The following is a 13281-nucleotide window of genomic DNA, read 5'->3' as shown; positions in this document are numbered from 1 at the left end:
TGAAAAAAAATTTCTTGTCAAGTACAAAAAAATGCTTCTTCTAGGAAAATAAAAGTTACATTAAAAATATGATAGAGTTATGTGCATTTATCAAGTTAAATTATGTTCTCAAAAAAATGTAAGATTGGCAGTCTTGAAGTCTCTTAGCTACAGAATAGGTACAGTATGGAGAGCAGCAGCTCAACCTTTCTCCATCCTAAGTGAGGCCCCTGTTCCAGAGTGACCACCTCTAGAAACAGAAGGGTATTTTTCACTCTCTATATCCAGACATACCCTAGGCCTCTGTGCAAAAACCGGCAACCAGACTATCAACAGAACCATTTGTTATGTGTTTTTTTGTGGACACTTGCCACTCAGAATTTGGTTGAGACCACAAACAAATTTCCACACATTTTACAAAGCCCACCCAACAAACCTAAGGTGATGACAACTGACTCTATACTACTGACTGGGTCCAAATTTGTGACCTAGAGAGAATGGCTCCATATACAAGTCAATTTTCTGCAATGTCCAGAGCTGCTGCCACTGTCACCAACTCCAAGTGTTTACTATTATTTATCAAATGGTCTGGAGGAACTAATTCCAGAGGTTCTCATTCAACACAGTGGAATAAGCGGACAAAGAACAGTTTGAAGTATTAGCATAACAAAATGATCTTTCCCCTCCAAAATAAAATAGAAATCATAGTCCTGACTAAGGCATAAGGTGATCTCAGATTTCAAAACAAAACACTATATCACTGATGGTGCCAAACCAGCCTGGTAGGAAAAAAAACTGGGTCATGGATAAGGAAAGTGCCATCTCTTTTGCATGTCTGGATATGTGAGAAAGCTGACCTTGCCAAAGAGGTGATAGACCTACTCTGCAAGAAAAGAGACAATTAGAAAACACAAGAAAATATCCTGGTACTGGGTATGAAGGGAAGCACGGACTAGTGATTAGACCTGGAGACCTGAGCTCTACTCCCTGCTCTGCTACAGACTCACTGTGTGACCCTGAACAAGTTATTTACTTTATCTGCTTCAGTTTTACCAACTGTAAACTAAGAATAGTAGTTTCCTCCCAAGGCTTTAGTTAACGTTTGTACAACAATACGGAATTGCTAAGCACTGTTATTGTTCTGGGAAGCAAATGGCTCAACTACAATCCCAGCTACTGTAATGGTCCAATGTATTGCCTAACTGTGATGTGAGACAAGTGGGCAGTGTAAGATTGAAAGAAGCATGTGCCCTACACTTATGCAAACAATTCTGGGCAGAAAGCATACTTTCACTTACCAGTTATGTTTTGCATCTCCCCAGACTCATTTGCATCACCGAAGTCAGTGATACAGTGATCATCAAATCGGTCCATGGCTACATGGTTATCTACTTCCATTGCACTCTCTTCAATATCGTCTTCCATTAGGTCTACATCTCCAGCATCACTTGGTTTGCCAGTAAAGACCATCTAACAAAAGCATCACATTCTTGTAAAAAATTTTCGGTGGCTGAAGATGCCATATAGGTAACAGAACATGGAAACAGACCATCATTTCCTTGTGAACCAAACAGAGTGAGAAAGGACATGGGATGCTAAGATCATGAATTTACTCACTTTAGTATTGTGCACACCATTGGGTCAATAAGTTTTTTTAAAAAATAATACTTTCTGCTACACAACATGTGTTCATTTTGCTGTTACCTGTCCTCACATTTTTCCACTTCTCTGTTTTCTCTACCTATCCCATCATGTCATACATCTAGTTCTTTGAGCCAAAGGGTGTCTTCCTGTTACTTGTTTGTATATTTCCAAGCACACAGTAGGGTCCTGATTCTTGACAGGGCCCCTTCAGCAGTATTGTACTACATACAGTAAATAATAATTATAATAGTAGTTAATCTCACTGAAATCCCTGTTTGCACTTCTGTGCAACCTACCAACTTAAAGTCATCAACTATGAAGCATTATATTTACTTCAGCCTTCTGCGATAAACCCATCTTCTAGTTAGCTAGTGCACTGTGTATGATTTGAACTGTTTTCTTTAGATGGTGAGCTCTTTGGGAAAGAGACTGCTTTCTTTTCGGGGTTTCGTAGAATGTCGACTGAATTGTTAGCACTTAAACACCAACGTTACTTTAGAAACTGGCAAACTTCTGATTAGAAAGAAACCAGAGCATGACACAAGGACTCCCTAAATAATTACGGTTCAACCAACTGGCTGACAAGCTAACAGTAGTGAGACTGTCAGCTTCTCCTCACGCACAATACTAAGTATGTTATTTATTTGGATTGGACACCCAGCTCAAGGTGCATTGGAAGTGGATGAGGATACAGTTTCCAGGTTTTTACTAAACTTAGTGATGCCACATTCTGTTCCCTTGCTACTAAGTGTAGGACAGAAGTGTACATATTTGAAGAATTCAGCATGAATATTTATTTTTCGAGCACCTTTAAAAAGTTACTTTAACAGCATAAAAATCCTTCATCTTTTCCAAATGCAAAAAAACATTTAACAAAAAACAGATGAGCTTAATACAATGAAAAAGAAATGGAAGCAAATTCTTATGTGCTTGCAGCTCCCAGATTTGACCTTGATTCAGATCTGTTACATGGACAAGTATTTCTGGCATTTATTATCAAATCAATTACCGAAAAGCACAGGTACAAGCTAATGCAACAGGTGATGCTGTAAGATGTATGGCTGAGTACTAAGATTTGTGTTTTGACAATCTTAAGCATAAATTAAGCTGTTTGTGGATGTTAAAATAACTGATCAAAAAGCCATAACTACTTACGTAAACTTTACAATGTGTTTCTATTTTTCATTCACTTAATGAAAGTGAGGCTTATAATTTATTATTTCTATAGCTTTATCAGTGTGCTCTTTTCATTCATATAGTATCAAAACAAGGCTTAAACAATATAACTAAATTTTGGACACAAGATTAGTATAGTATTTTGATCAATGTTTTTTCATTGTTCACACGTGTAGGAATGGTCCAAACAAACACTACTAGTTAGAAAGGCCCTTAAGTCTGATATATTTTTATTGCCTAATTTGTTTTCTGTAATAAAATCACATTTGGTTTGTCTCTGAGTTATTTATACTGTATAAATAATCCTCATGCAAAGAAACATAGCATTTAGAGAAACATACTTACCAGATGTTTGCAAATATCTACAAAATCATTCATCGCCTTTGATGTTAACAAACTCAGGAATAAGCCTGATAAGATCTTACTTGGACTGCTCTGTCAGAAAGTAAAGTATACAGACCAGTTATCACAGTACATAACATATTCTGTTTTTAGAAAGGAATCCACACTGTGAATACATTAAACAGATAATATTAAGAATACAGGTCCAGATTCCAATCTCAAAGGAGTGTGTCATGCATTACAATTTATCTTGAAAAATCCGAAACGGAACATGTCTGTAAGCAAGTTCAAATATATTACTAATCAAGTAGAAAAGTTTTTTTTCTAAAATGTTATCAGTTTGGCTGTTTTTTGTGTCAGAGAGAGGTACTGTAATCTCTCTCATCTGTGTCATTTTGGATAAATGACTTTTTTAAAACTCCAATGAGAAAACAAAAAAATTGAATATTAATCAAAGATTTTAAAAAAAATCACGATTTCTTTAAAATCCTCTCATATACCTGTTTATTGCATTACCTTGAGAAACAGTCATAGAATGAGTAGTAGCCTCCAGGATGTGTAAAAAAAGAAAACATTCTAGTAATGTATCTATAAGCGGCAGCCACATCCTAGTGATGCTATAGTTAAAGCTGAGGTGGATTTCAATATTAAATCTTTATTTTCAAGGGTCTTTTTGGGTACAAATATTCATTCCAGGAGCTGTTGCAAGGAGTGGCTACAACTTTAACCTTTACGCTAATGCAACACAGTGCACCTTATGTTGCATTAAACTTTTTTTTACTGAATGATAGCGGTGGCAGTAAATATTATAGCTAAGGCTAGCAGCCTGCATTCTAGCCCCATTTCAGTCACTCATAACTTTCTGAAACTTTTTTTGATCAAAAATTGTGCTGTGCTTGGTCTCCGCACAGAGATTATTTTCAAAAAACGGGTCCCTTGTTTCTGAGCACAGGGAGTTTAAAAACACCTCTCTCAATTATAACGATAATTCTGGTAATTTTTTTAAATAGTCATAGAGCCAAACTGTGGGGACTGAAATATCCTGCACTGGTTTTGATCTGACAGGTGAACATCTGAAAATTACTCATGGATCACATGCAGGAGATTTTTTTCTGATGAGTTCAAAAGCTGCACAGCTAAGGAGAGGTTTGCTTCACATGCATGCATAGCTAACTTATCTGCATAGTGACAAGTTGAGAAGTGCAATTAAACAGAATATTGCAAACAGGAAAATACAGTGGGGGTTGGGTTTATGCTAAAACTGCCATCGCCTAGCCTGGTTCTGCAGACTGTGGCACAGCTGCTAAGGTGAAGAAGAGGGGTTCCTTCCTGCATATATTAGAAGATGCTGGGATGTACATACAAATGTGTTAAGAACATACTAAAGTCCTCATCAAAATGAAGTTGACAGAAAGACTCTCATTGACTTCAATGGGCTTTGGATCAGATATTATACTCCCTATAATCAGGCTGGGTCAAGTGCACACTGAATTTGTAGCTCATCTTTTGCTGATCACGTAAGCAACAAAAGGGCTAAATAAAGGTTCCTGAAGACTTTGTAAGGTGTGCAGGAGGGAGCCTCATTTCTGATGTACCTCAGGATATCCGAAGCAGGGTGAGGTGCAAAACTGAGTACCAACTAAGGTGGATAGACGAGGGACTCCCTCTAATAGACTCTAGTCTTGTCTCACCAAATACTGATTTAGTTATTAAATTTATTCTCACCATTGTCTATTTATTGCTGCCTAAAAGATCTTTCAATTTCTAGAGAGTAAAGCTCCTTTTTATGTTTTATCCCCTCTTTTTTGCTACTGTTTTGCCCAGGAAATTCCACATAAATCACGAGGGAAGTTTTCAAAGGGCCAAATGTAAGTTGGGAGTCTATTTGTGCCTTTGAAAATCTCCCTCTAAGTGAAGAGAATGTTAAAATTGCATAATTAATCGTTCGAAATGCAGGAAATGCTATGGGTTAAGGTTGCACGCTTGAGGTTCTAAATCCATTGTGAGCTCTGCCCTGTTGTGTACATGCTCTACAATATGGTATTTAATTTCATGATAAAACACTGGGCCACACCCTCAGCTGAATCAAATCAGCATAGCTTTGCTGACTTCAATGACTTTACAATACAGCCTTTAATTACATAATTGTATACAATTTTCAACAACAGAATTTTTTTCCCCAGTGCTGACTTCAACAGAGCTTGTAGCTGACTTAATGAAGCATCATCAGTTTACACCAGCTGAGGATCTGGTTCATTATTTCTCAAATATTACACCATACAATTTTTTTGTTACTTCAGATATAGGTGTAGGCCCTTGCAGTAACATGTACTACTCTGCATATGCCAGACAGGGATGATTGTAATATACTCTATCAGATATATATAGTACTCCACTTACTACAGAGTAAGTATAGGGGGGAGGGATAGCTCAGTGGTTTGAGCATTGGCCTGCTAAACCCAGGGTTGCGAGCTCAGTCCTTGAGGGGACCATTTAGGGATCTGGGGCAAAAACTGGGGATTGGTCTTGCTTTGAGCAGGGGGTTAGACTAGATGATCTCCTGAGTGCCCTTCTAACCCTGATATTCTATGATTCTATGATAAGAACATAAGAACGGCCATACTGGGTCAGACCATCTAGCCCAGTATCCTGTCTTCTGATAGTGGCCAATGACAGGTGCTTCAGAGGGAATGAACAGAACAGGTAATCATCAAGTGATCCATCCTGTCGCCCATTCCCAGCTTCTGGCAAACAAAGGCTAGGAATTTCAGAGCATGGTTTTGCATCGGAACAATACTGAATATATATTAGCATATACAGGCCTCCTAAATTCACAATTCATAGTCAACTGCCTGATCCTCTTAATTGTATCTAAGAAAGAACATTCTGCTGGTTGGAGAGAGAACACAGTAAAAAGTACATACCTTAGTGAATAGAGAATTTATATTAAAGAACAGTCAAAAAGAAACTGATTGATGATAATGAAATTCATGTAAGTGTAAAATGATAAGGACTTAAGATTATAGAAAAAAGTATTTTATATTGTACTGTATTTGAGAAATAGCATGCAACTGAAAACTACTGTAATGCATGCTCATAAGGAGGTAGGAGTTGAAGTTGCATATCATTGCCTTAACTTTGGCATTTCCTGATATAAATGTGCAACTTTAATGTTCGAATAGTTTTTTCCCTATGCAATACATAATTCAGTAAATATGAAAGAGATAAACATCTCAGAAGCTTACAAAATACATTATTGTTGCTTTTTAAAAGTTACAGTTAAGTTAGCTATATATTACAGAATAGAAATAATGGACAAACATTTTTTTAAATATCCTACCTTGGTACAATTACATAAGCAGTTGGTACACAAGGTTATCAAAGTCCTCAACGAGATGATCCTAGAGTCTTCGTTTAGTTTACTTTTAGACTGAGAAATGCTTTCTCCAACATAATGCATGAGAGACTATTAAAAACAGAAATACAAATACAATGTAGTAAAAATCTCTCAGTCACATATTTCCCTTATTTGACTGCATGCACGCATGTACACACAGACGTGGTTCTGCTGCACATTTAAGCTTCGCTATTTAGGTCATGAGTTAGTAGTTTTAGAGTGGAAGGTTTGCTTTTTTTTTTCCATTTTAAACATTCATTGCTCTCTAGAGGTGCTGAACTGACCACACAGGCCTGATAGAAATTCAAATTTTCTAATCACTAAGGAAAAACATGGCATTTGTCCATATTGCCCTGATATTGTGCTTCAACTCTGATGCAAGGCACCACCTCTAGTCATGAAAAGATCATTCAATCTCCATGTGTGTTCAGTCTTTGACCTACCTACTCAGATTCCCAACAAAGAAGTTAAACAGTTTTAGTAGTGATGGTGGCTTTATAGATACATGGCTACTAGGGAATTAGAGCAGAACTACCAAATAAGTTCAAAAAGTCAAAGTGCTCTCAGTGACTAATTCATTACCAATATGGATAGATCTGCACAAGTGACCTAGAGGTGAAGGGTGCCATTAGCTTATTAACAAACCCCTTAGCTATCTGGACACTGATCATTTTGATTTTTTATATTTTCCCAAAAGCAAGTAGGCAAAATTTTAATAACTAGAATATCTTCAATTGCAAAATAATTGTAGTTTCAGTAGCGTGTATGTAATTTTAGTTATGCCTAGTTTCTGTTACAGCTTAAAAAAGAAAATTCTATATAATTATTTTAGTAATAGTGAGAAAATATTTAATCTAGTCCCCATACATTAAATACGTATTGAATTCTGTCACCTACTGTGACAGATTTGTTAAGCAAAAACCAGCAGAAACAATTGTTTTATGTTTTGAAAATATGAAAATACTCATTTTTAATAATTATTCATCATTTTAATGTTATTGAATATTGTTTTCTTTACAGTTATCGAACACACATTATTACTAACCTTAGCTTTATGGAACAATTCTGATTTACATGCATCCTCTTCAGTTAATGTGCCAGCATAGCAATAGCAGCTAAGAACACCAGTCAAGAGACTGGCACATCGGACTAGGTGTTCTGCAGTAGTAGACTTGGAATAAATCTAATGCATAATATAAATACATCATAAATTTTACAGTAAATGGTGCTTCAGCAGCTTACATAGCTATTAATGGTTCTTTTAATGCTTTAAAGTTTATTACATTAATACTTCTCTTCTATACTGTACAGCCTTTCAACAAAGGATCACAAAGAACTTTACAAACAGCTTCATTACACTCCTGTAAAATAGGTAAGTATTTTTATCTGTAATTTAAAGATGAGCAGATGTAGGCACAGAACTTATGTGACTTGCTCAAGATCATTGGCAAACCCAGGAATAAGCCAGTTCAAGAACAGTAAGATACTGACAACAGTGCAGCCTTGTCTAAGGAACTGGAATGTTCAAAATTGCAATTCCTTTTCTTCCCAGGCACAAGCTGATAGTCACCACTAAGGTGAAATCCTGGCTCTACTGCTATCAATGAGAGCTCTAACATTTACTGAATTGGGCCAGGACTTCACCTGAGATGTTTAATTAGGTACTTCAACAAAACTTCGAATTATGGAGGGCAGAAATTGTATGGAAGGAGAAAAATGGTCAAAATTGTAATTTTATGTATACTTCTTAGTTTGCAGATCATGTAACTATTTCCCATGTAAGTTGTTTGGGGTATCCTGAAGAGCATTATAGGGAAACAAACATTTGTCTACTTCATTTTATAGGAAATATTTAAAATTGCCTGCAATTCAGTTTTAACAGGAAAACTGCTAAAATTCAAGGAAAAGCACATGTGACTGTGACTTTAAAATACAGAAATAAGCAGAACGTGGACTTCAATGTTCATTTCTAACTCACCTCAGAAGAGTAGCTGTTTAAAAGCTGTTCTGACACCACTAACAGACAGTGCTCCAGTGTTTCTCTATGGTTTTGGTTGACAGCAAGTCCTGAACCAGACAGATTTTTATCTGCAATGTTCACTGCAAGGCTGGTGAAAATAGCCATTTCATCAAAAGTTGTTTGTAGATACAGCTCTTCTATTTCCAAGAAACTGACTTCTCCTTTGTCTTGTGTGTGCTGCACGCTTCAAGAAAAACACATTGCTCTTATTGTGACATCCTGTTTTACTACCTGTACCTTTAAAACCATTATTTAAACACAAGAAACATAAGCAGAAATAAAATGGAATTTTTATTTGTGCTTCTAGTCATTTATTGTGCTCTCTCATTTCTCAGGTGAATCTCACTAAGTTACTTACTATTTTAATCATAGTCTGAGATGATTATCAAGATGAATCTATACACTGTAGATCAGTGGTTCTCAATGAGGGGCAGGTTTCAGGGGTCCACCACGCAGGGACAGTGTTAGACTTGCTGGGTCCCAGGGCAGAAAGCTGAAGCCCTGCCATGAGGAGCTGAAGCCCAGGGCCCTGAACCTGAAGTCAAAGCCTGAGCAATTTAGCTTTGGGGGGCCCCCTGTGGTGTGGGGCCCTAGGCAATAGCTCTGCTTGCTACGCCTTAATGCCGCCTCTGTTTTTTACATGCAGCAAACAGTTGTCGTGGCACAGGTGGGCCGTGGAGTTTTAATAACGGGTTGGGGGGGGTGGTCTCCGAAAGAAAAAGGTTGAGAACCCCTGCTGTGGACGAAATGTGCTCACAATCTTGGTGCGTGACCTCAGAGCATTCTGGAAAGCAGTGTTCATCAAGGCAGTGTGCGCCACCTGCCTATGTCCCCCCACAACACCCCAGGATGTACAAAGGGGAGGCATTTGGAGCTGTGGCCAACTCCTTCCACTAAATCAAGTTTTAAGACTGTAAAGTAATGGTGAAGAAGGGTGGGTACTGTGGATCCATGAGGGCAATTTCTAATTAGTTGGGGGTTTTTTTTTGTTTTGCTTTGTTTTTTTGGTAATTGCTTTACTAAGATATATTACTGGTAAGAGAGACGTTATGTAACCTCTTCAGGGAGGAGATTTTGTCTTCATACCTGTCTAAAGCACCTGACCAGACTGTAGATGCACTATTTTTACAATGCCCAAAAGTGTGCTAAATACTTTACAGAAATGAACATTAAAAGATATGAGAGAGACAGGAAAACATGTGTTCCATATCTTCAGTGCTTGCTGGAATGGCAAGAACCTGTAATGCTACCTTAGCCAAGTAGGGGGAATACAGAATATCAATGAGGATATGTACTACAAGTAAAAAAATCCTGGTTCAACCCTAAAAATACTGCCCCTAAATATGAAGAGCATACTAACTACGTTCATTAATTTTAAACATACCACTCAGTAGCATTTTGGAAAAAGTTCATTGCAGCTCTGCAGTTCTTCATAGTCAGGCTCACAAGAATTTTCTGCAGCACTAGATGAGGAAAATCACTGTAAAGAAAATAAACTTTTTTTTTTAAAAAACCCAGAGCTGAAATTCAGGTGAGAAACATCTATACTTATTAGGTGATTATGACTCCGAACTTCAAATCTCAAATCTAACCTTAATTTTGTACATTTAAGCAGGACTAGGTATCAGGACTCCTGAGTTCTACACACATTACTCCTGAGGGAATTCTGTGCCAAGAAATTAAAATGTCTAGGCACAATATTTTAAAGTTATGCAAATTTAATTTGTCAATAAATAAATATGGAAGCTCCAGCATAACAGTGGGAAGCACAGGCCACTGGCTGCACAGAGGTGAGAGATCACCCTGCAGCTCCCCCTCAGGTCACAGACTCGGCGGTAAGGCTGCACCCAACCCTGACACAGCGCAAGGGCCGGGTCTGCTCTAGAAACACCCTGAGGCCCTTCCCCTCTGCACCAGGTGTGAGCAGGTAGGTTCAGCCTGGCAGGATCCTTAGTGTGGGGGATCCAGATGTGGGGTGAGATGGTCCTGTGTGGTATAATCTGGATGTGGGTGGATAAGTGGGAGGTCCAGGTGCAGTTGGGATCTGGATGCACAGGGGCAATGGGACTCTGCAGCAGGGTCTAGGTGAAGGTGCTTGGGGCTCAGCAGGGTGTGGGGGATGGGGCTCTGCAGAGGGGATCTGCATGTGGGGGGGTTCACTGGGGGGGGAGGGGTCTGGGGTCCAGATACACCTGGCTGTAGCTCAGTAGGGTGGGGGTCCAGGGGGCTCATTGGAGTGGTCCAGGTGCAGCGGGGGTATGGCTCGTCAGGGTGAAGGGGGAGGTCTTGAGGCTGGGGTGGGAGGCTGGATGTGGGGGAAGAGGGCGGGGCTCGGCAAGGGGGATCCGGATGCAGGGAGTGAGGCTCAGTGGGGTGGGAGTTAGGGTGTGGGGGACTCATGGGGGGGTTCTGAGGCTCAGCAGGGGTCTGGGTATGGGAGGGTCCAGATGCACGGGGGGCTGGGTGACCGGGGAAGCAGCTCCTCATACAGTGACCCTTCCCCCCATGGCTGAGGAGTAATGTGGACAGAAAGTGGGATGGGGTGGAGTTTCCTACAGCCTGGGGAGATTTCTGGGGGTGGGTCTGACCTGGACATGGCCACTCCTTGCAAAGGAAGATCAAGTCCCGTCCTCCCCTACTCCCAACACAGCTGGGACTAGCAGCTGAGCCTGGCGCAGGGCAGAAGCCACCAGCTGGATCTTCCCCATTCCCACCTCCTGCCCCACAGTGCTCTACCTCTCTGCCAGTTGCTCTGGGTGCCTGAAACGATGCGCCCGCGCTGCTGGGGCTTTGCTTCCCAGTCAGAAAGTCATTTTTCTGTGTGGAAGCAAAGAAATCTGCGGGGGGCATGAATTCTGCGTGCATGCAGTGGCGCAGAATTTCCCCCAGAAGTAACACATCTATGCCAGAGTCGCTGTGTGACCTTATGGAAGTCACCATCTCTGTCTCAGTTTATCAGTTTGTAAAAATGGATATACTACTTATCTACCTCCCTCCCCCAAAGTGGTATTGATAAATTTAATTACGGTTGTAAAACATTTGATGATCCTCTGATAAAAGGCGCTAAATGTACAGTAATATTAGTTATTTACCAAAAAATATCATGTATTAACCTAATGTTTTAAAAAGCAAGAAACCTTAAAATGCATGCACTGTGTGAAGCTACCACTTGAACAACTAAAAACTTGGATTATAATAGCACATCAGTTATACCAAGCAGCACAGGGTTAACATTATCACCTGCTAAATGAAGATTAGTTTGATTCCAGTCATTCCTAAAATCTAAACATCAAGCCAGAAAACTTCAGGTATAAGAAGTGCAGGTAATTTTCATCTAACAGCAGTTTTATAAAACGAGGGTTTTTTTTTTTTTTTTTTTTACATTCGAGTCAGGAAAAATTAACCATTTCCAAAACAAGTGTTTTATGATACCCTACAGAAAGTTAACATGCAGATTTATAAACTCTACCAAAATATTAGCAACATATGAAGACTTCAATATTTCATTTTTTCCTGCCTGCTTTTTTGTTATGTTTTGAGTTTATACAAAGAGCGGATTATACTCCAAGTTGTTACCTGCATAGCACAGGGGGTAACTCAATACATTCTTCCATCTTCTCTTCCAAATGACAGAACAGTAGCCATTTTATTATTGCTTCTTTTAACATGTACCCTGTATTTCCTTCACAATTATTCTGCATCATTCCTACTTTCAAAGTTTCTGGTATTACGTAGGCAGTCATTGCTAACGCCAAACAACGTGCAGCAGGACTACAACAAAACAGAGCAAAGAATAGCTTGTGGGAAATCATAATTAAATTTATATTCAACTACTATTATTATGAGGCAAAGTCTTTATTTTTGGATCTTGGACAGCTCTAAGAATATTGTCAAATGCATAAATAAAATACTTAAGCATGCATATTAAAAATTCCTTTATAAGAGTACTCACTCTGCATGCATTTTCAAACCCATATTTTAGACATTATAGATTCCACTTGTCTATTTTAAAACTATTTTGGATCCAATCTTTTGAAATTAGATTAATTGTAAAAGAACAAAAAATATGCTTTGCTTTGTTTCAACAAAAGTAGAATGAATTTATTTTGGCCAAAATTTGTTTTTAAGAAACTTGCCCTGGTCACTTCTCTTCCATGTCAACTTTCAGACTGGAGCGAGTTTTTATGGCTGAATTATAAATGTCTGAAAAACAGGTTTTAACACAAATATGTACAGTACTTACTTAAAACGCCACAAGAACAAATTTAGTATTTCTGTTCACGGAGGAAAAACAGCTATATAGAATCAAAGACACAAGATACACTATCCCTGGTTCCCATCTTACCTTGAAAGCTTGTATGCAGACCCTGAAAATATCTTCCAGAGTTCTTTGTCTATTACAACAAGGTTTCCTTGAATTATGGCTCCAAGTAACCCAAAACTTTCTGTTTCAACTTGCTGAAAACTTATGCTGCGAACTGTAAGAGACCAAACTTTTGCCCAGATTCTCTGCAACTCCAACTTTTGTGTGCTTTCCAAATCTAATTTTTGGCTCTGACAAACAGCAACCTCTGTAAGGCACCTTAGCACATATGGGGTCCTTTCCCCTTTCCTCTGCTGAGGTAGTAGCATGTGTAGTATAGTGAGTAAGGGCGATAATTCACGGTTAGGAAGACTCATAGGATACTTTGATATTAATCGGGCTGTAATCTGTAACCTTAAA

The 13281-nt window shown here is 38.8% G+C and overlaps 1 protein-coding gene across 3 annotated transcripts in view; it reads right to left on the bottom strand.

The window, feature by feature from the left end:
* Window positions 1–13281, bottom strand: part of ATM (ATM serine/threonine kinase) — a 120158-nt gene that overhangs the window by 73328 nt on the left and 33549 nt on the right. For all 3 annotated transcript variants that reach the window (XM_048844502.2, XM_048844508.2, XM_075127183.1), the window contains 8 exons: window positions 12904–13275; window positions 12135–12329; window positions 9943–10038; window positions 8517–8742; window positions 7584–7721; window positions 6482–6607; window positions 3145–3234; window positions 1278–1449 (listed from right to left, as the gene is read on the bottom strand). In XM_048844502.2, the coding sequence (XP_048700459.2) occupies window positions 1278–1449; window positions 3145–3234; window positions 6482–6607; window positions 7584–7721; window positions 8517–8742; window positions 9943–10038; window positions 12135–12329; window positions 12904–13275 (1415 nt within the window). The remainder of the gene's footprint in view (window positions 1–1277; window positions 1450–3144; window positions 3235–6481; window positions 6608–7583; window positions 7722–8516; window positions 8743–9942; window positions 10039–12134; window positions 12330–12903; window positions 13276–13281) is intronic.

This window comes from Caretta caretta, chromosome 1 (genome assembly GCF_965140235.1).
Source record: "Caretta caretta isolate rCarCar2 chromosome 1, rCarCar1.hap1, whole genome shotgun sequence".
Taxonomy (NCBI): domain Eukaryota; kingdom Metazoa; phylum Chordata; order Testudines; family Cheloniidae; genus Caretta; species Caretta caretta.
This window is presented reverse-complemented; position numbering and strand designations above follow the sequence as displayed.